A 22393-nucleotide genomic window follows, 5' to 3' on the forward strand; every position below is an offset into this window, starting at 1 on the left:
TTTTCAGTATACATATATTTAGTGTACATCTAAACTGGTCATAGTGCTTTACACGTTAAAGATGTGATTTAAGCCTTGAGAATGACTGAAATACCTATCCCTGACATCAGTAGGTCTAGGAAAAGATCTGTAGATTTTGTACTAAATGAATTTTAGTTGCCAATTTGGTGCAAAGAGCAGTGTGTTACAACATTTGGCCTTAATTAATGTTATTATCTGCTAAAATTGTTAATTTGGTTGTTAAAACTGGCTGGATAATAATCTATCTTCTTTAAAACTATTATTTCAAGGTCAAGAACTTTTTTTTAATTTTCATGCAGATGATTAAAATCATGGCAGATAACTTAATTCAGCTTTCAACTCTCTAATGGCTTTAAAAAAAAAAAAGCTGCAACTGTTCTGTGGTTCATGTACACAAGTACAAAGCATTTAACGTTGAGCATTTAATGTTCTATGACTCCATAGAGCAGAGGTCTGTTGGCTTGCCAGATTTTTCTAAATTTCCTCTGCTTGTTATTTGCTAAGCATTTTGGGGTAAATATTTGATACTTTTCATAGTGTTGGGGTTTTTTTAAGTTTTAATTTTTGCAGAATATATATGTTAGCTATTAGGCAGATTGTTCTTACCAGTGGTTTTATGCTGTGAGGAATGAGAGCACCCAGAGTCAACATTATATTGCCTGATGATTCTTAGCTGAAGACACAAACTGGGTGCATGATGGGGGATTTTCCACGTATGCCAGTGTAGTGATGTCCTCTCCCGTGTGCATGTGTTATGTTCCAGAGTCAGTTTCTGACAACTGAAGACCTTTCTAATCATCTGTTTCTCAGACAGCTTGATTGAAGGCCAGAAAGAACCCTGGTCATTCAAGGGTGCTTGAAATGAACCTTAATAACTTCCAGGCCTTGAGAAATCTCTGTGTTGCTGCCAGAGTTATCTGTAAAGGAGGGGGAAGAGCAGGCCTCAACTTTGTGTGACTAAATTATCCACCATCTGTAGCAAAGCTGTTGCCACATGGCTGTGTAAGAAAATGGGAGGCCCTTAACTAGGATAAGTTGGTTTGGGAATCACAGAAAAGGTGGGAGAGGCTTAAGAAAGAACATGCAGACATAATGTTTTTAGGAGGGTTGACTTTCAATTCTATGCACATAAGAAAATAAAACTAATTTAGCTGTGAGGAAAAGAATGTAAACTATTTTAGAGACTGCACAGATTTATAACTTTTATTTATATTGTCTTTGTTTAAACTTTGATCAAGCAATACTTTGGTGGGATTTGGAGTCAGCATCATGTTAAGCTTTTTACTGCTCAGAAATTACTGCTTTCAATGTTTTTAGTAGTTGTTCTCCAGATAAATAGCCTGTGTTTGTGCTTGTGATAAGAAATGCTAAGCATTTCTTAAAACTGTAAGAAAATGGGAATTTTTTTTATTCTATTAGTATAACCAAAATGTGGTTTAAAGAGCTGAACTTTCAACTCTCTTTATATTCTGTTCTGCTCTTACCCTGCTATCCTCAGAGGAAAGTGTGCATTTAGTCAATTAGTTACGACTAAAAATGTAGACTTCGGAATTTGATTGATATCTTACCATTTTGTGGTTTTTCCTCAGCAATTTGAAACATTAAAAAAACCCCAAAACTAAAACCCGAGCAACTGTATTTCTAAGGTCCTGGAATGCAGTAATCCCATGCAACAGAGCAGATAAGGGTCTGTCTGTCTAGAGAGCAGCTTTACAGGACTTGGTGTCCTGATAGTCAGCAAACTGAGCGAGACTCCACGATCGATGTGTGATTAAGGTCAAAACACACTGAGCAGTGTTAGTGTGTTGTTCCTGAAAGTTCCCAACATACTGATCTTGGCAAACTGATTTTTTACTTTACTTATAGAAGTTGTTTGTTTTCAAACACACTTAACAAGGTGTCATTGTTCCTTCGTAGTTTGCCAAAATAAGGGTTAAAAAGGAGTATCAATTATTTTTAAACTTTTGTAGAGTGTTTTTGAATAGCCGTGCAACAGAACAGATCTGTTGTATCTGCAACAGATGCAGACTGTGGGTTAATGTTAAAGGGTTTGGGTCTCATCTTTGAAACCAAGCCATAAGTTTACAAGTAACCATCTGATTTCTTATGGCAAGATTATCAGAAGGTAGTGCTACACATTCAGATTTTAACTTTTAAATTAGATCTTAACTTTTTAAGTAGATGATCAAAATAAAAGTTTTGGGAAGCAATATCAGATACTGAGAGGAAACTGTAGCAGCACAGAGAGGCTGGGGAGTCTCCATCCTTAGAGATATCCAAAAACAGTCTTGACATTGTCCTGATGGCCCTGCTTTAGCAGGGATTTGGCCCAGATGACCTCCAATCATGCCTTCCAGCCTCAGTCAGTCTGTGATTCTGTGTGATCTGGTCACAAATGTACTTTGTAGGATGTGATCAGCCTACTCTCAGTTCTGGAGTCATAAATGCATTATAAAACCAATGAATTTGTATTACTCAGTGGCAAGTCATAACTTTGAGTTCCATAAGAGCTGAAGTCTTCCTGATTTTGATGTGTGAATATTTATGTGTCCCTTAGAAAAGCAGGATTTTCTGTGGGGTGTTTGATGCATCTCTACAGTGTCTTAAATTGCTAATTTTTGAAGTTTGTTTAATGATATAATTATATAGAGTTTCACATTAAGACTGCTGCTGTTGCTTCAGGGATTCTGCCTTCTTGCTCTGGGTTTTCATGCATAACTGTAGTAATCATTAATGTAATGTCTTCACTTGGGAAACAGCCAGAGGATCCAACTTATGGCAGACAAAATTGGTGTGATCGAAGTTCTCACTCCACCAGGACAGGAGAAATCTCTTTAGACTTGAGCTGTTCTCCTTGTGTAATCTGTCTGGTCTGTTCTGCTGCTGTCAAGGACTGCAGAAAGATACTTTCTTTAATGGTAAATGTTGGCGAAGACAAAACACTTGCCTTTTGTCAAGTTGATAGTATCTAAATTGTTTCCTGTTTTCACTACTGCCACAGAAAGCCTGGTTGCGTTGTGCCTTTCTTTAGGATTTGTTGGGGATCTTCTGCCAAACTATGGTTACAGAAGACTTCATGTGATATATATAAATAGTTATGCTAAATTAATTTGCATTGAGGTTGTACTATTGAATTATGCTGGACACTATCTGGGGAGGATTTTCTTAGTAGAGGAATGATTAAATTACCATGTCTTTTTAAGCTATACTAATGTAGCATTTGAGTGGTGTTGGCTAACAACAGATAGTGCTCTTATCTTTTTTTTTTTTTTTAAATTTCACTGAACTCTTGAAACTGCACTTTTCACCAAGTCAAAATATGAAAATATGTTTTTAAGTAAAGCCTTTAAAATCTTGCCTAGCCTGCAATATTTAGGGGTTTTACCAGCATTGTGTCAGGGAAGCAATCATGGTAATCCAACAGAGGAGTGGAAGTAGAGATGGCATTGGCACTGAAGAAAAATTAATTTTAAAAGCAACCTATAAACACTGAGCATATTTTACTGTCAGTCTCTTTGTACCTAGGTTTTTGTTTTCTTGAAACTGATGTAAGGAAATAGATCAAGTGTATGAAAATTTAATCTAATTTGCCCAAATGGTGTAATAGTCGAAAAGTGTACTGATAAGTGTTGAGTGTTACATGCACTGATCTGAAGATATTGCTGAAGTTTATGTAGGATTGTATTTCATTTGCAGTTAGATACAGGTTTAAGCTAACAGCTTGCTAACTCCTGTGCAAAGCGTAATGGAATACTGTTGTGTTCTTTTTTCTTTTGTTTTTATGAACAATTTCCTTTCAAAATTGCACTAACTGCAGAAGTCCAGTGTGTAAGGTGAAGAGCTTTAATGTCCTTTGAGTACTGTGGATCTCATATAGACACCCAGAAGCAATATTTTATCATTTACCTTGAGAGTAAAAATTTCTTTTTGCTTTTTGTAATAAATATGTACTGCTTGGTGTTACTGTTATGAAAATATCTTCTTTTTGAATCAGTGATGAAGAACGCTACAGATACAGAGACTATGCAGAAAGAGGCTACGACCGCCACAGAACAAGTAGAGAGAAAGAAGACAGACACAGAGACAGGAGACACAGAGAGAAAGAAGAGACTAGACATAAGTCATCTCGAAGGTTTGACTGGTTTTTTTTCTTTTTTTTTTTTTTAATAAGATACGAAAGACTTGCCCAGTTTAAAAAAAATAAACTTTTAAAAGAACCCCAAACAAACTGGAGTTTTGTGGAAAGACTGTAAACACTTACGTGTGCTACATGGAACAAGTTTGCCATATAAAATGGGGACAGACAAAAAGCAATATTGGCCGTGGATAACCTTGTACTGAATGGTGTATGTGACAGCCTTGGTTGGTGAACAGAAATTATGAGTTTGGGGAAAAAAGGGTAAAAATGGTCAGTCAGAAAGAGATGGAGTGAAGCTGACATTCAGCAGCATAAACAAAAGAACTCAACAGTGATTCTCAGTAAGTAAAGCATCCCTCGTGGTCACTTGATGGAAATTTTTTTACATGATCCATTTTAAGTTAGAAATAAAGGTTAATTCCAGGGAATGTGGTCAACAAGAATGTCCAATTGTTAAGGAAAGCCATTAGGGACATGATATTATTTTAAAGTATTGCTGTTAGAATACAGGTTACAAATGTGAAAAATCATTCCCTTTTCCCAACAAAAAGTACAGGGTGGGTGGATGTATGTACCACTCAATGAAAAATTCAGTTTGGCACTCACATCCAAATGCTCTGAGGTGGAATGGGAACGGGTGCCACTTTTCAAATATGAATGCAGAAGCTGTTTTTTTGGTCCTTTGTAATTAAATGGGGCCTGAAGTATCAAGTGTTTGAAGCATATTTTCTCTTTCTTTATTTAGTAATAGCAGACGTCGTCACGACAGTGAAGAAGGGGACAGCCACAGAAGGCACAAACACAAAAAATCCAAAAGAAGCAAAGAAGGAAAAGAAGCCAGTGGTGAACCTGCTCCTGAACAGGAAAACACTGAAGCTGCCCCTGTGGAATAGGCTTGTGTGATTTTTGCCTACTTGCATATATATTAGTGCCAGAAATAGATTACTATAAATCTTGTTATTTTTCTGGGAATTATAATAATTTGCTCTTAATCTTGTTCTGTTAGTTTGAAATCAAAGGTTACTTTGGGTTTTTTTGAAAATAAAAGACTGAATTTTTCATGTTAAGATTCTTGGACTGACTTTGTCTTTTAAGAAACAGTGAGAAAACATCTTACAGCTAGAGGCTTATGCTCTTACAATATAAGTAGGGCTTAAATTCTTTGTATTAAATTGTTTCCTTTTTCATAAGCCAACGGGAAGGTCATTCTTTTACTGACTTTAGAAACAGTGTGCATTCATTTTATTATATGCCAACATCTGGAACAGTGTGGGTTTAGTACAACTTTTGGACTCCTATTTGGAAAGGTCATCTATTACTACAGGGACAGGCAGAAACTGCAGACTCTTCAAGAACCTTGTACTAAGGTGAAACAAAAAAAAAATTAGAGAAAGTGGGAGAGGTGCTGATTGTTCTTAGTCTAATGGAACACTAAATGTGGTGATGATACAGTTGGTAATTATGTCTGGTTTGTGTGGGTGCATAAGGATGAATTAAGCTGGATAATCATCCCTGCTGTTTTTCAGTGGCTTAAGAGAAAGTTCATTTTAGTCTTTGTTCTAGGGGAACAGCTGTCCTTAACATGATAAAGATTAACAAACATATCCTCTTCCCACTGCAGGCTTGTGAGTCAAAAATAAGACTGTGGAACATGGGTAATTTGCAGAGAAAGACAAAGGACTATTTTAAGAGACATGTAATCACCTTCAGATTTACTTCAGTCAGAACAGTATCAAGTGTGATTGATATGGTGGTCCTGCAAAAATTGTACTGCCCAGTCAGGGTGCTATCTAGAAGACTTACTCTGTGGCATTAGCAGGGTCTAGTGTACTTCATTAAAAGCAATAATTCTATATAAAAATCCCGGATTTAATAGTATTAATCAAAACATACCAGAGGAAACAAGGTCGTTTGGTTTTGGATGAAAATAATGTCTATACAAGTACACAGTTAAAATTATATTTAATTATTTTAGAAATTTAATTCACAGTTTTACAGACTAACAAACAGTACTTGAAAGTCTTGAAAATACCACCTTTCATGCTGACCATGAAAAGGTACACAAAATCAAAGTGCTATTAATGTGTTGGGTAAAACTCTTCACCTGATTATTGCAACTAGAAAAATTGCAAGAAATGTTTCCATAAGTTATTCATGGATTTTTTTTTTTGTAAATCAAAACAGAGTGGGTGAGCAGGACCTGTTGCTCCTTAAATTTCATTATAATGCATTAAATAGAGATATATATATATGTATAAAAAAAACAACAAAAACCCCTTAAGAACACAGGGAAGGAAAGAGTTAAGTCTGTAGCTTAGATCACTCTGAAGTGACTTTCTGACAGGTTTTACTGCTTTGCCTAAACTTCACTTTTCTTGACATGCAGGTTGAAGTTTCACAAACCTTTTCTTTATAAATACGTACTTGAGCCCCCCAAAAAGCAAAGACGGGTGTTCCTTTTTTTTTCCTCTCCTGTGTTAAATTACTTGTCATACTCTCCACAAAGACTTGTCTTATAAAAAAGTGCCAGGCCAGGACACAATTGTGAGAGTAATTTTTCCTTTCAGTTCTTTGAGCATCCTTGCCAAGCAGGCATGCATCATTCCTGATGTGTTCCTGCCATTGACAGCAAGGAGGATGTCACCGCATCTGAAAAAACAAATGCAAATGCAAGAGAACAATTAAACAAGGTGACTTCTTATCTTAAATGTTTGCAAATGCCAAAGCATGTCCTTAAGCTGGGAGGAAAGGGTAGAAACGAGTACTGTGGTTCCTTCTCTGGCTGACTACTGTGAATAAGGGAATAAAGCAGGTGAAAAATACTTCACTTGTTTGGTTTTCTTACAAATTTATAATTAATTAGACAAACTTGAAAGAAAACAGGATATAGTTCTTTCAGATGGAAATTATCATCACGGAATCATAAAAGGGCTTGGGTTGGAAGGGACCTTAAAGATCATCTAGTTCCAACCACCCTGCTGTGAGCAGGGACACATTCTACTAGACCAGGTTGCTCAAAGCCCCAGCCAACCTGTCCTTGAGCAGGGGTGAGGCATCCACAACTTCTCCAGGCAACCTGTTTCAGTGCCTCACCACCCTCACATTAAATAATTTATTTCTAATATCTAATCTAAACCTACTATCTCTCAGTTTAAAGCCATTCCCCCTTGTTCTCTCACTGCATGCTCTTGTAAAGAGTCCTTTTCCAACTTTCTTGTAGGCCCCCTTTAGGTACTGGAATGATCCATGTTCTGAGCAAACTTATGTTTTAAGGCTTGTTAATTGATTTAAATTTGCACCATAATTGGGTATCTCTTCTCATAAATTTGTATTGGTGTTTGCAGGGAAGGCTTTTGGTTGGGTTTTTTTAGAGCTGGGTATGTGGGAAAGCTTCTTAGTGCTGGCATGCTTTGTACCACCCCAGAGATCAAACTGAGTTATCTTTATACTTATTCATATAGTAGTGATTGCTAGACATCTGAAGACATTCTGCTATGAAGGCAGATCTGTTAAAGTTCAGATACTTAGGTCTTGTTTCCAGATCTGTCAGAGTTAGTTCTGTACCAATGAGTCCTTCCCCCTCCCACACTTGTCTTCATCAAACACGTTTTAAAAAAAACAAAACCACACAAATTAACTAGAAGAAAAACTTACTTAAATGCTACTTTTGTTATATAGTTATCATTACCTAATTCTGCCATCATTGTATGCTGGTGTTCCCCCAACAATGGATTTGATAAAGAATGGTTTGTTTCCAGTAAGTTCTTCATAACCTCCTACAATGCTGAAGCCAAGACTTCCAGATGTATTTCTTCGTAATACGATTTCTTTGCAGCTGTACAAATACCTGAAACAAACCAGTCTAATTAAATATCTTACAGTTAGCTTCAGATTCTGATGAACCATTAATGATGAATCTGCCTTTTCATGCACCCGTAGAGTGTTTTGAAGGTGCAAAATAGCACCGTAGTTCCACTGTATTAAATACTTACACTTCTGTTTCCATAGTGCTGCTTTCCACAACTAGTTGTTCTGAAAGTAAAATTGCTAAGTAATCTTGGGGTGAAAATATTAAATTAGTTGGTTTATAAGGTAAAAGTTTAGGAAAATTATCTAGTTGGTATGATGGACAAAAGCACTTAAGACTGGAGTTAAGGTTCGTAAATCAGCAATCCAAAAACTGTATTTCACTTACATTGTACTTACAATTACTTGTTTATTGTCCCGGTTTGAGCCTGCGTGTGATTTACTACATCAGAGTGGTCAGTTATTTACTACTGTGGTGCATATCAAAGCTAAATAATTTTAAGGCTAATGGAATGAATTACAAAAATGACAGAGATGACCCAAAGACAAGTATTGGTGGAAGAAGGAATCCTGAGCTTTTCTTGTCAAGTAGTGTGGCAAGTCACAGCAGGGAAAATGGGAGAAACTTATCCATGTCAGTCAGTGCTTTGGAGAATTGAGTCTGCTCTCAAGATAATTTGTCCTCACTATAATGATTAACACAATATGTTACACTAACAGAGCTGAAATCTACTTCTCCCTCCATTTGTCTTTTGAATGTATTTGATGATACTGTATGTTATGCTGAGTCAAAGCATAGCTGAAACTAGGAATACAGGAAAGCAAGAATAATGTTATTAGACTCTTATATGTTGCCTATTGCTCTGAGTACATTCATTTCAATACTTTTTCTGTTTCTTTTTTTTTTAACCAAATTAATTTCACTAATTACAGAGCGAGCGATGGAAATTTCTGTCCATAGTACTTAACTTACTCATCATTAGCGATGTATCCAGGAATGATTGAATAGCCTGAAAATCCATTTGCTATTCTTTATCTGAAACTGTAGGCTGGCTTACAGCAAGCAACTATTGCAAGCTCTATTCAGAGACTTTTTAGGTTTCTAAGAAGCAGCTAACACTTCTGTAGAAAGATAAATAGCCTTCAAAGACCAATATGTCTAGCTTTTTAAAAATTGTGTTTGTCAAACAGTGTCTTTCATAGCAAGATTTTATAGTAATACTAGATTAGTCCCACAGGGCCTACAAATACTTGCTTGCTGCCAGGATGGTAGGTATGTAATATTTGCACAAGAATTCACTGGCTGCTAATGTACAAAACAGGTGACATGTGCTTCTTTCCTCAGCAGCCAGGCATTATTACTTTACCATCTGTGGGCTTCTTAAATGTGTAAAATCACTTAAACCCTCTATGTTTGATGGTACTTATCAAGGTCATGACCAAGCGATGCCAGGATTCAGCCGTTAGTGCTATAACTCAGTGTTGATTTTGGGGGACCGAGGGTCTCTCCTGCCCAGTGCTACACTCACTGCCTTAAGGAGTACATTCCTGAAGTTGAAAGGTGATCAGCTAAATCGTAATGCCATAGAAAAGTAATAGGCAAGCAGGTAAAGACAGGAGGAGAACACACAGTGAAGCCAAACAAGTCTTATATGCATTCTGTACATGCAGTCTGTAAGGTTATCAGTTGCATGGTCTCCATCAGTCCAGACAGCATAAATACATATTTGCTGTCAAGGTGTATGATGAATTAACAGTATCCTAGCATTGGGACTGTTCTCACTACCAGAGCAGATGAACACATGGGAAACAAGGAACAGCAAAGAGGAGAGCAACTGCTCTATCCTGACTCTAAGGCTCTGCACTGCCTTTTGCCTCACCAAAGGGAGGGGCAGGATATAACCTGCTGTGACAACAAGGCAGCAGAGACCAGGAAATCAGGAGGAGAGGTGCTGGTATGACGCTGTGTTTGTGAAAAGGGAAGGAAAGGGCTTTCCAAAGTGTTTATAAGTTTGTCATCTTTGGTATCTGATACCCAAAGTGGTAATTAAAAAAAAACGTTCCCCAAGCCAAGTCTGTTTTACCTCTAACAGTAACGGGTGACCCTTGAGTTCTCTCATTCTTCCTATTTTCTCTCATCCTGCTGTGGGTGTTGGTGCAGGCAGATCCAACCCGTTACACTGGCCAGAGCTAGAGACTGACTCTTGACAGAATAGGAGTGGCTAGGAGGTGTTTACGCCTTTAATTTGATTTTTAATTATCTCCATCCTCTAGGATAGAGTATAAGCATGGCAGTGCACCATCCATCAAGTATTTGTTAGCACTGTCAGAAATGCAAAAAGGATGTTGGCAGGCAGGATGCTCAAAGCTGAGCTGCATGTAATGCAGGTTCAGTGCCTAAGCAGAGATGCCTGCTCTGCCTGAGCAAAAAGCAGCCCAAAGGGAGTGAGTTCCTTTGAGTCTAGAAAATGTCACAGAGGGAAAATAAAATAAATACTTGTCATCTGAAGATGCACAGTGTGTTTGAGTAGATTATTTCTCTGTGGTAGTAAAAGCCCCAGTTTGTGTGTTTTGACCTAGTCAAACTGCCATAACTCACTAAACTGCAACCAGTCTAAAAAGAACCACGTTCTGCCTTGGACGAGAGCAGCTCACAGTCTTCTATCCCTATCTGTAAATACTCCAAAAGATTATTCCAAGGAATAATTTATGTGTGACCTTGCCTCAGATAAAGATTTGGCAGTTTCCTGAGTCTGGCCACAGGGTCCTATCCTAAGAAATACTACAACTAAGCATCAGTTACTGATGCACAAGGAATTGTAAAGTGCCTGTGTTCAAATAGTTAAATGCACAATTCCCTGCTGATTTTCATGAAGTGCAAGTAGCCTTATGGTCTGGGAATGCAAACCAGCCCAACTTCAGGAGAACTTCTGCAATAACAGCTATGGAAAGCGTAACTCCCTCTCCCTGTCCTGTTACAGTACACAAGTGGCAGTGGAGTATAGTAATATTTGAGAATTGCTTCCAACAGAGCCTTAGAACCCGGATTAAGTTAATTTGGAGGAGTTTCTGTCCTAATTTCATGGTTTACCTCCTGTTCTACCCATTTTGCTTAATGACTTTGGCCACCTCCTGTCTTTCTCATCTCACTTTGCAGATGAAGAAAAGCACTCATGTGAAGCACTAATGTTTGTAAATGTTATGACAGGATGATCTATAAAGTATTTTTAAGTGCTAGCTGAGAGAAGGAAATGTGAGGAGAGCAAAGAAAGGAGAGCAGGAAAACAAGCAAGAGTGGAAGCAGCATCATAGAGCTGGGAAACATTTTTCACTAGCTGTTCCCTGTTACTTCCTTTCTGTATGCTTCGCAACACCCATGTCCTTCTACCAATAAAGGAGACCTGTCTTCCTCAACAACAAACAATTCAATTTGCTACTCTGAAATAAGTCTTCAAGTGGGAATGCTTAAGGTCCTGCATCACTCTTTCCTTCCGACGCCCAGCCCACAGCCCCTCTGCTCGCACGCAGGCCAAGTTTTGACAGATGTCAGATGCACATGTGCGTCTATTTTATAACCACCACATATTGGATTGTACTACAGAAGGAACAGAGGAGCTGTTTATGTGTTATTAAGCCATCCAAAAGTAACAAAAGCCAATTCTAAGATCTCACAAGGAAAGGATTGAAATTTAGGTGAGATCCACAAATGTTTAATTATGCAAGGTTGCTTTTCCAAGTAAGAGATCAGATAACTTGTCTGATTCTGCTGCTACCAACTTGATCTAGAAAAAAGATATAATTCCATAAGTCTCATTATTTGTGTCTCTTGGCTGTGACCCATCTCTGTAATATGTCTGCAGTCCCTGGGAAAGCAGAGAGTTCTGTTCTAATACTCTGTCCTAATAAAATTGGGCATTTGCAGTAAGCTACTCTTAATCATGTAATCATGTAACTATTACTAATGTTAACCTTTTTTCAACTTCATTGGTCATGGGCAGAGGTCTGTAGACAGGCTCTAGTATTTAGTTCAAGTCAGCACATTTTATGGACCACTCAAGTGATTTTCATGGTTTTGGAACACAGAAGGAAAGATTCTCTCCCCTTGATTTCCAGAGCCCGAACATTGCACTCTAAGTTATAAGGTCAAGCTGCCTCTACACTCTCCACCTTGCTTGTTATGAACAGATACACACTCTGAACTGCCAGGGCTTGTCTAGAGCCACATCTTTACCTTCTCAACAGAGTTTAAATAATCCACCATCAAGTCTCCTCCTTTTTACAGCATGCCTATTCCTGGCCTACCAGTTTTACCACCTTTTCTGTTTATTTGGTTTGTCTTATGGATGTGTGTCCCTTCCTGCCCATCTTCCCAAGTGCTATTTTGACATTTCTACTTTTTCATCCGCTGTACTAAACATTCTTAGACTCGCATATCTTGGAGCAGTCCCTCCAATAAATGGTTTTAATTAAAGTAGGTGATTCTTCACCATCTTGCCCCATAGCAGCACATTGGGTACTTTTGCCAAGACACACCTGTCAGATGTCTATTTCTGAGAATAATTTTCTCTGACAGCCTAGAAAATGTCATGAGACTGGTGACAGTACCTTGATATCTAGTAAAGTGTGATCCTTGCCAAAAGCAAACTAAAAGCTAGATAGGGAAAGGTTAAATGTTTAACCTGGAGTGCAATGAGTTAACATGATACATGTCCTAGTGAGAGAACTGGTTGGAGGACTTCCAGATGTCTTTTGTGGGCCCTGGAGAATCAGTTCAATCAAAGGGTAAGCACACTCATGCTGGAGAAGACTGAAGGGTCTGATAGTACCTAATGATCAATCACAAACCTGATCCTCACACACCCCTACTCAACCAACCAGCTGCTAGTAAGGATACAGTGCACCTTTGTTACTGGCAGATCTAATGAGCATTGGTCCCTGTTTTAGGACCTAGTCTGATGCTCAGAGCAGTGTACCCGCTCAGCATACCAATGTTTCTTTGAAGGAGAAGGGCCATGCTGTGCTCTGTGCACGGCCTTGCAGCTGGGGATAGTGTTACAATGAATTCCTGTCTTCAGCCTTGCTGACGCTGGAGTTGGTTTTCCTTCAGACCAAAAGGCTTAGAATGCCTTCACACAATGCAGCCTTCAGATGAGGGAGGATAGAGTGAACTCAGAGACTCTTTTTAAAATGGGAAAACCACCTTTTTTTTTCCCTAACTACGAAGTGGAACTGACTGATGTGAACTCTGGATGCAAGACTGCAGTACTATGGAGCTCTGTTCTTCATCTCCACCACCCTGCTAAGGACATGGGAACTTAGGTAGCTGTGGATAGGAGATGACGACCAGGCAGCCAAGGTTTTCTACACAGCCCAACGAAGGTGGCATAGGCAGAGTGTAGTTGTTTCAGTCTATCTAGCAATGGACGGTGACAGAAAGCAAGACACAGCATTGTAAATTACAGTAGCTATAAGGCCTCTAGTCTGCTCTATTGGGAACGCTACCCATAGTCTAGTGCCTTCACACTGCTGCCGGTCAAGATCAGAGGTGCAGGAGAAGTCAACAAGAATGAGGACCTCCCTCAGCTTCCTGTCTGCAGAGACTGGGTGAAGAAAGTTTACCATTGCCTAGAGTAGCAAGTTATGGGTCATCTGTTTAATCCTTTTTCTTTTTACTGCTTTTCTTTCACAGGAATAAGTACACAGTCCTTTCCACTGGAGGAGGAACCTTTTGCCTATAGATGACAAACACAGCCTGCCTTCTGCTCTTGCAGTGCTTCAGCACATCTTATACCACCATTAGCCTCAGACCAAGCCCTGAAAAACATCTGTCCCTTGCATCAGACCTTGCTGCAAGGTGAATGAGCTCAAAATGGCTCAACTAGAAGGAGGGAAAGCATCTAACCTGTTACGCAAGACTGGGAAATGAAGACAAATCTTGAAACTGTGCCTAAAGCAAAAGCCCACCTGTTCTGCAAACCATCTTTTCATGCCCTCCCACAAAAGAGAAAGAGAACTGCTGCCAGGCTTAGGAGTACAGACAAGAGAAACTTGTAAGCAAAACTCTGCATTCCTTAAAATTGCCAGTTTCAGCTCTGTGATGCTAACTTTGCATATTCACAGATTCACATGTCCTCATTTTATACTTTACAAAATGTCTAGGAAGCTGTAGGTATTACACTCTGCACACCAAGTGTGTTTGAGAGAACAAGACATGTGATGTGGCTTTTATTACCCTAACTGAAACGACAACACAGCTGCTTCCTGTGTATGACAAATGTACTTCTTTCAGCCGGGGGTGGGGTTAAAAGAGGTGATTTGGAGATACTGGCCAGCTTCACGCACTTTGCAACATCTGGGTAAAGTCAAACAATTCAGCTGGATTTGGCTAAGGGGCTGTGAAGCTTGAGAGCTGCAGGAGGGGTAGCTCTGCCTTCTGCAGGGTGGTCGAGCCTGGACCCCAGCAAGGTCCTGTATCTCTGCAAGGTTTTTCTTTCACTCCCTAAGTGCCAGATACGTTTTCAAGACAAACAGTTCAGGATCTTATCCTCCCCTGTAAGGGGAACTGTGTGTCTATTTTGCCATGTACACATACCCATTTACAAAAGGTATTTAGAGTCAAGTCTGTGACAGAGCCTGGATTTAATTAAGATGTCAGTGCAATGAATCAAATAAAAAGAAAGAATTGCCAGAAAATACAAATCTTTCCTCCCACTCCTCTTCAACAAGAAAATACAATCTGTGGACTTACCGTGGCAGCCCCAGCCACATAACCCAGGATGGTGACCACTCACTGCTGCTCTCGGAGGTCGCCTGCACGGCCTCATGGGGTGGCAGGTGATCCCGCTCCTCCTGGGCTTCGCATGCTCTCATCTCCAAGGCTTTGAGCACCACTGATGAGTTGGTGTTCTTCAGCAGGGCGACAGCCTCGCTCCGGCTGACTCCCGTCAGGTCAATCCCATTCACGTTCAGGAGGATGTCACCTGAGACCAATAAAACAGATGATAAAAACCTGTGCAAATGTTTCCAGGATCTCCCTCCTAACCCCACAAACAAGTGAGTCAAAACCATGGCCAAGAACTTGCTGCCTGATGAGGCTGTTTATTAATCCTATGGTTTATTGTGGATGTGAAGCATATGCTAGTAAACATGCCACAGGCATGAGGGAAGGGTCTAGGTCCCTGTACACAGGAGTATTGCCAGGCTGGACAGAGGATTTGGTCCTGGTTTCTTGCCACGTCATATCCTGCATCCAGAGCCAAACGAACAGCTGGGGCCCTGCTGTATCAACAAGCTTTGGTACTGGCACCTAATGCTAGTCTACCTCTCTGATGTCCACTCCCAGCTGGCAACTTTTGTACTCAACCTGAGCTTGAAACCTGACAGCTTAAAGACATTTTTCTCCGAGCTCTCCCTAAGCCACTCCAGCTGACTCTTTGTGAAGTTTGCTTTGCAGGAATAACATTCTATTATTTTCATATTAATACCTGTTTGAAGCCAAAACCTCTTTCTGTGTGCCTTATTTATAATGTAGGCACAGCAGTTTCAGAGAAAAATGCAAAGATAACCTCAATCACTACAGGGAGAACAGTAAAGACATCATTAATGTCATGCAAGCAGCCACAGTGCCAAGTGCTCTGCTACCCTTGGCACCGGGCTCTCACACCAGGGCCTCCTTGGGTGCCCTCTGTGCTTGGCCTGGCAGGGATGTAATCCCTGACAGTCCAAGCAGTGCAATGTGAACATTAACCTCTTCTTGTGGTGTGCCTCAATGAGAAGGACAACTGCCTAAGAGCTGGTCTAAGCCATGGAGGCTTGTTGCACTGTTATAACATCACATATTCATTTGTTTTGAATTTTATCAAATTAACTAGGCTAAATTTTCCATGCTACCTCATGATAAATATTTTTTGGAAAGTGTATCCCACTGAGAGGCAGTCATTTCCCAGAAGGAGAAAAGGGAAAACCTGCTGTTTTGCTCCTGTTATCGTATTCTCACACAGGTTTTGATGAGCAGACACAAAGGGGAGGTTCCCATGTGTGCCACTGTTGGGTACTGAGACCCAGGTTTGTGGGGCCCAGCTGGGCTGCAGCTATTCTGGCCACTTTTGGGGTGCCTTCACTTCCCTCACAATCAGAATTTCCCTCCAGATTTCCAGGCAGTGACTGGACTGAAGCTGAGCATAGGGAATGAAGGGCAAGTGAACTGTGTGGTTGCTGGATGCAGGGTACTGAGGTACCTGCCTCTTGAAGATGTAACCTGAGAGTTTTATCATTTCTCCACTGCCCACCTATTTCCACAAAACCAACTGATAAAAAATGTCCCTCATTTTGCTCTAAAGGCTTATTCATGCAGAGGAATTGAAACTATTAACTTCATCAATGTTGTATCAGGAGCCAAATGGAGTTACGAAACCAATGTTTCCTGATGTGATATTGAGCCACAAGGCACTGATGTTGCTTCATATATGATGGGAATTCTGCTCCTGTATATTTCACTCGAAGTCATGAATGCAGTGACAAATAAGCACAAACATTTACATTAAAAACACATGAAGGTTGTACAATGAATATCTCAGTAGTTAGGGAAGGTGGTGCAAGCTCATTTTCCTGTGAAAAACTATTTATCTTTTTTTCTACCAGAATATTCCTACATCCTACTTCACAGAGATGGCTATTGCTGCATATTATGCTTTTTCTGGTAGCTGACTTGAGATCCTCTAATCCGATGCATCCCAAAATCTGTAAGATGGCTGAACATGCCAGGGTGTGATGCTCTTTCATTATCCCTCTGTTTCTCCAAAGAAGACCTTGATTTAAAGCAGACTTTCAAAATCCCCTCATTTTACCTGTTTTTATCCTGCTGTCTCTGCTGATAACTCCTCCAGGTTCCACACTTATCACATAAATAGGCAAATCCCACTCCCGGTTAGATGCTCCGCCTGCTACAGTCATTCCCAGCGATTCTGTGTGATCTTTCCGGACAGCCACCACCTTCTCATGACAGGTGACAGTGTGAAAGGTGCTCTGTGATGGAGAAAACAGCAAGAACAAACATAGTGGGCATGGTGATCTCCCTGTCAGCTTAGGCATTTTCTATTGAAACAAATATTCATCCAGGGAATACCAAAGCACTTCCCAGATGCCTGCCACACTTCCTGATGGCAGGCAGGATTCTCTGTGGGGCTTAGGCATCTGTGGAGTCAGAGCTACCACTAGATAACTGTGCTTTAATAGTTAAAATCAGGCACTACTCCCACCAAAATCAGTGCTTCAGTGCTAAGGATAATACAAGCAGATCTTTGAAATGTAAATAAGGAACCTGATTTAAAAAGAAAAAAAAAGTTCTTTATATTAATATCACTAGTGGTCCTAATATCTTTGACAATCAGGTCATGCTTCTTATCTTACTCCTTTCAGTCTGTGCATCATCTGTATGCTTAGTGAGAAGTAATCCTCTTGGGTTTAAGGAATAAAATTACTGGGGACATGTTAGAAGATAGATATTCATTTTCTCTTCCATATACCTGTGTTTCTGTGTAAGATATGGGTGGAAATACACTTGAGGAATAAGTGTTTCTGTTTAGGAAAAGAGAAGGGCATTTACAATTAAGAGCCAGAGCTTCCAGAGTGCTCTTCCCAGCGCTTGTTCTTAAAAGGTCACTTTGGGATGGCCACCTCTACTGTCTGAGGACAGTCATCCCCATATTTCTCCCCCTGATGAGGAAAAATTGCTGGTCATGCAATAACTAGTGTATGAGTGAGGGTGAAACAGATCCACAGGATGCTGGAGGATGGAGAACCAACGCAAGTTCCAACAAAACCTGTGAACTGAATGTCATGTTTACAGTGCATTCAGTTCTTTTAGAAGAGTTCAAAAGACAAATAAAATCTGGATTTAAGTGTCAACTCCTTTGCTTTCCGTAAGTATTTCATAAGCAGTACTCCTGGCATCTATTCCCAACAATCCCAGCCTCTCTGGCAGGAACAGCATCATCCATTCCAGGCTCATACGTAGATATAATAGCCTGCTTTTAAAGACGTTTCAAATGTACATTAAAAAACACCTTCTCATTCGCAAGTGTGACCTCACATTCATAATATGCAAAAATAAACTCAAAGCCACATTAATCTCTTCTTGAAAAATCTGACATCTCACAAAGACACTTCACCTTGTTTCCTGGGCCAGCAGCACAGAAAGTGCAGCAGATGAGTCTACAATGCCTTCCTAAGTAACAGTGACGGACAAAAAAAGATTACAGCAAGGATTCTTTACAGGACCAGGGCAAGCTATGTCTTGGACTTGTGGGTTTTTTAAAGGTATGTTTGGTGGAATTAACTCCACATCAAGATTTCTGTGATGCAACACTGACAACAAAACACAGGACCTTTCAGGAGCTTAGCAAGGGATCTCTAGATGCTTGAGCAGATGAGCAGTGGCTGCCACAGAACTCCAGGAACAAAAAGGCGAAGAGTCCAGTGGAAAGAGGAATTCTTTCAGTCATCAGGACAAAAACCAAACACAGTTTTTTCAGACATATCAGACCTGGTCCATGCAGAACACAGTCACTGAATGATTGGGCTTATGGCTTGCAAATGAACCTAAAAATTTCTGAAGATTTTAAAACCTTCAGTATATAAATGTTCTGATCCAGATAATTTTAACCTTTCACCTTTGTCTTTAAGGTGAAATTGGAATTCTACTTAGGGCTCCAAGTGACAGGGCAGTTCTGTTACTTATCCATCAAGTCTCAGACAACAAAACCATTAGAGCATTGTCTAGTTTATCACTATTTTTTGAGGAATCGGCAGAGAAACAAATTTCAAAGCAGTGCTTGGGAACAAATTGCCCTGTTACATTTCAGTGAAGAATTATAAAGGTACCAGTACTTGTGTGCTCAACCACGAAGGACCAGTTTTCCTTTGAAGCTATTCTTCCACATTTAGTTTTTGACATGGTTGCAGATAGAAAGGAATTGAGGTGACTTGACTGAGACAAAGGCAGTGATGAAAGGAACATAAAGCCTTTTTTAGTAAACAAACGTAGAGCTTGCTTGGAGGTACAACTGATAGTGAGTGAACCAGTTAAAAGGCAGTGTTTATCAGTGACTGCATTTCAATTCATTCTCTTCTAAACAATTGTCATTCTCTGTCATTTTGAAGTGACCCTGGAGGTCAGGAGAAGGAAAACACAACAGTTCATCTCCTCTTCTTTTTAGTTTTTTTCCCCTTTTCCATATATATACTGGAAAATAAATATTTACAGCAGATTATCACAACATCAAAGCTATGACACGTGTCTTGCAGGCAAAAGACGTAGCTATGTCTGTTTGGACAGTGTACTTCACCTGAAGGTTAACCTGCTCATATGGTCAGGAAACATTGCCTACTTGAGCAACATTTTCTTTGCATTAAGTACTAGACAATTTGTTAGAAAAGAGTAAGAAAACAGTTTGAATTAAAAACAAGTGCTATTTAAATAATGGCAAAGCTCCCAGTGACTTCAAAGGAATTGAATCTGGCCTGTTTATGCGTTGCAGCCTGGCTTTGCAAACTCAGCTGCACAAGAAAGTGTTTCTGACATCTCCTCTTTTCTGAATCCAGGCAGCAGCCAGAAGAAGTTTGGGCTGTGCTTCCCTATCTCTGTACACAGGAAAACAGATCCCTGAAACCCTGTGCAGGACCAATCTCTTGGCACACCATACACCCGGCATCACTGCCACCAGAGAAAGACACGGTCACAGTGTCCTCCTCTTACGCAGCGCCTTGTGGCCCGCACGGCTGGTTGCCACTGACCTGAAGGAAAGCCGCCTCCTCATGGCTTACAGATGGAGGTAGGCTGTCAGGAGACCAACATCTTGGCCAAAAGAAGTTCCTGAGCTGTTGTACGAGCCAGGCCGCTGCTAGAAGCTAGAATTTATTGGTGCTGAATACAGCCAAGGATAGAGAACCGACTTCAGCCCATGCGTACGTACATGCTCTACAGCAAGAGTAGTTTCCCTCAAAGAGAGCATTCCTGACCTGCTAATATCACCTCCTACAGTAAGCTCAGGGGACAAAATACACCTTAAAATTAACCAGAATTCAAGGCAGCTAGCAATCTCTCTATTAATCACACCTAATAAAGCAATCCCACTGGTGGCAGCAGGTAGCAGACTCATCAAACCACGCTCATGAAACCACACTCAGGAAACTCCCCTGACAATGAAGTCCAGCCAACAAGCATTACCTTGGTTTTGGGCAAGAGCATGTGCTGCATTAGGACACTGCACAGGCCCTTGGCTTGGAAGCATTACTCCTGCTAATGTCTATTTAAAACAAATAACATTTTAAGTCTGCCAAAGCCTACAGTTTAAAGATCATGAATTACAAAGGATGTTCAGTTAAACCTTCAGCAAAAAATAATGCGAAATTCAAATTGACACATTCATGTCCTATAAAAGGGCAACTAACACTCCAGTATAGTTTGTATCAGACCGAAAGTCCACAGTGCCTGAAGCTCATCGTGTCTACCGGGTGTACTGCTCTCCTGATCTATTGCCAGAGCATTTTCTCTGATATAAGCCCTCCACTGCACACACATAAAGCTAAAAGGAGATAGAAACAGCTCAGACTTTTCTTTTTTGGCGGTGATCTTCCCTGGAAAGTGCCCAAATGGTGGCACTGAACAGAAGCCCACAGCAGCACACCCACTCATGTGCTTATGTAGTACTCGTCTGCTGTGGCAAACTGAAATCCCCCTAAAAGCCATGGCCTATCCAACAAAAGATGACTCATTAGTCTTTAAAACCATTAGTCATTAGTCTTTAAAGGACTGTTGCAAAGTCAACATTGTGCCTTCAATCCCACAGCTACCCAAAATAATGTTAGATTTACTAAGAGCTCCCATCTAACACCTCTCAGTAGAGGATGAGAAAATGAGAATCTCAGGCCATTTATGGAAGACAAATCATCTTCCCAAATAATCCCATGTGGCATCAATTAATTGGATCAACATGGTAGAACTAACAGGTGCTTGAAGCTTCCATAGAAATCATACAGTAGCAACACAAGCTAATTGCTTTCCTACACATATCTCCCTAAGGACATGATTACTTCATTAGGAAATAATGCCTTGCAGATGCATGATTAGTTGGGCATTTCTTGCTACCCACTAGTAGCTACTGAGCATTGACTCTGCTCTCTGGTTTAACTCCTGCTGATCCAGTCCTACCCAACAAGAGCTGTGATTGCGACTTCATGGAAAACGAAAGCTAAAAATAAATATACAGTAGCATTTTTAACACATAAAAACACTGAATAATAGTAATTTTTAAAAACCTGCAAAAATGGGTGTCTTTCAAGAGTTGTAAATCCAGAGTTAGACTTGCCTCCTTTGTAACAGCTGTGCACCCAGAATCTGGTCCAAAGATCTCTTTAAGGACAGAATTGGCTGCCCTTCAGGCAGAATGAATTTAAGCCCTGCCTGTCTACCTCCCTGATGCACCCCTGGCATGGGTGGCCAGGGTCAGGCTTGCATGGGTTTACATAGGTGGTGACACACAGAGCAATTAATGCAAAGTAGCCAGGCATGTGACTTTAAATTCAGTGAAATAAACAAATTCAGTTCCTGCAAGGACATGCTTTGTTCTGTCTAAAGTGCAAAGAATAACACTGAGTAAACTCATAAAACATATTTTCAAAGCTCTAGCTACCCTGGTTTCTACTTTAAAACCTCATACATTTAACCATCAGCCTTATGCAGAGGGCATATTGTGAGCCTAAATGCACTAAGCACATGTAATCAGGTACACAGGAGCAGCTGCAGGGACAGTTTGGTAACCAGAGCCATATCTGGGCGAGAGGGCTGCTCTGTGCTGTGTCCCTGGGTTGGGTCCAGCCATGCTGTGCACTGCTGGCCTTCAGAGCCCTCACACCATGTGAGTTCCAGCTGCTGCCAAAGCAGAACCAACACCTTGGGTCCAAAGCTCCACAGAAAGTCAGCATGCTTGCAGCAGCCAGGGAGACCACAGCTGCTGTCTGCCACCAAACCATTAGCTAAGTCAAGGCAAGGGTATCTTAATAAATGAGCAATAGACTAGTAATTACCATAATTTTCAAGCAGCTTATGTGAATTTTTCAGGCCAACACATGAAAGGTTTTTGTCTGAAGACCTTGTTTCAGATGAAGAAACTTTAGATAAATCTCTTCTGCTTGTTGGAGTGCATTGCCCTGTGCTGGCTCACATTGTCAGCCAGGTCCATGCCTGTGGCCAGGATGCTATGTGCACATCAACCCCTGCCCCACCACTGCCCCTGCCTTCTCCTTCCCTCCCCACCTCAGGCAGAGCCAGAGCAGAACCAATGGATAAATAATGAGCTTTTTATGTTTCCATTGCAAAGCAAGACGTTTTTCTGGTGACAGAAACCGGGGATAACACCCCGAGACGTG

General features: G+C 40.4%; 2 protein-coding genes across 4 annotated transcripts in view; one reads left to right on the forward strand and one right to left on the reverse strand.

Annotated features, from left to right (window-relative positions):
• Positions 1–5226, forward strand: part of FIP1L1 (factor interacting with PAPOLA and CPSF1) — a 38824-nt gene extending 33598 nt beyond the window's left edge. For both annotated transcript variants that reach the window (XM_050337841.1, XM_050337842.1), the window contains 2 exons: positions 4016–4153; positions 4905–5226. In XM_050337841.1, the coding sequence (XP_050193798.1) occupies positions 4016–4153; positions 4905–5052 (286 nt within the window). In that variant the 3' untranslated portion in view covers positions 5053–5226. The remainder of the gene's footprint in view (positions 1–4015; positions 4154–4904) is intronic.
• An 879-nt stretch (positions 5227–6105) lies between these two features.
• The window catches only part of LNX1 (ligand of numb-protein X 1), an 80146-nt gene continuing 63858 nt past the window's right edge, over positions 6106–22393 (reverse strand). For both annotated transcript variants that reach the window (XM_050337837.1, XM_050337838.1), the window contains 4 exons: positions 16813–16990; positions 14715–14946; positions 7848–8006; positions 6106–6808 (listed from right to left, as the gene is read on the reverse strand). In XM_050337837.1, coding sequence (XP_050193794.1) covers positions 6673–6808; positions 7848–8006; positions 14715–14946; positions 16813–16990 — 705 coding nt within the window. In that variant the 3' untranslated portion in view covers positions 6106–6672. The remainder of the gene's footprint in view (positions 6809–7847; positions 8007–14714; positions 14947–16812; positions 16991–22393) is intronic.

The sequence above is a fragment of the Myiozetetes cayanensis genome, unplaced genomic scaffold (genome assembly GCF_022539395.1).
Source record: "Myiozetetes cayanensis isolate MyiCay16 unplaced genomic scaffold, myiCay2020 scf7, whole genome shotgun sequence".
In the NCBI taxonomy this organism is placed as follows: Eukaryota; Metazoa; Chordata; class Aves; order Passeriformes; family Tyrannidae; genus Myiozetetes; species Myiozetetes cayanensis.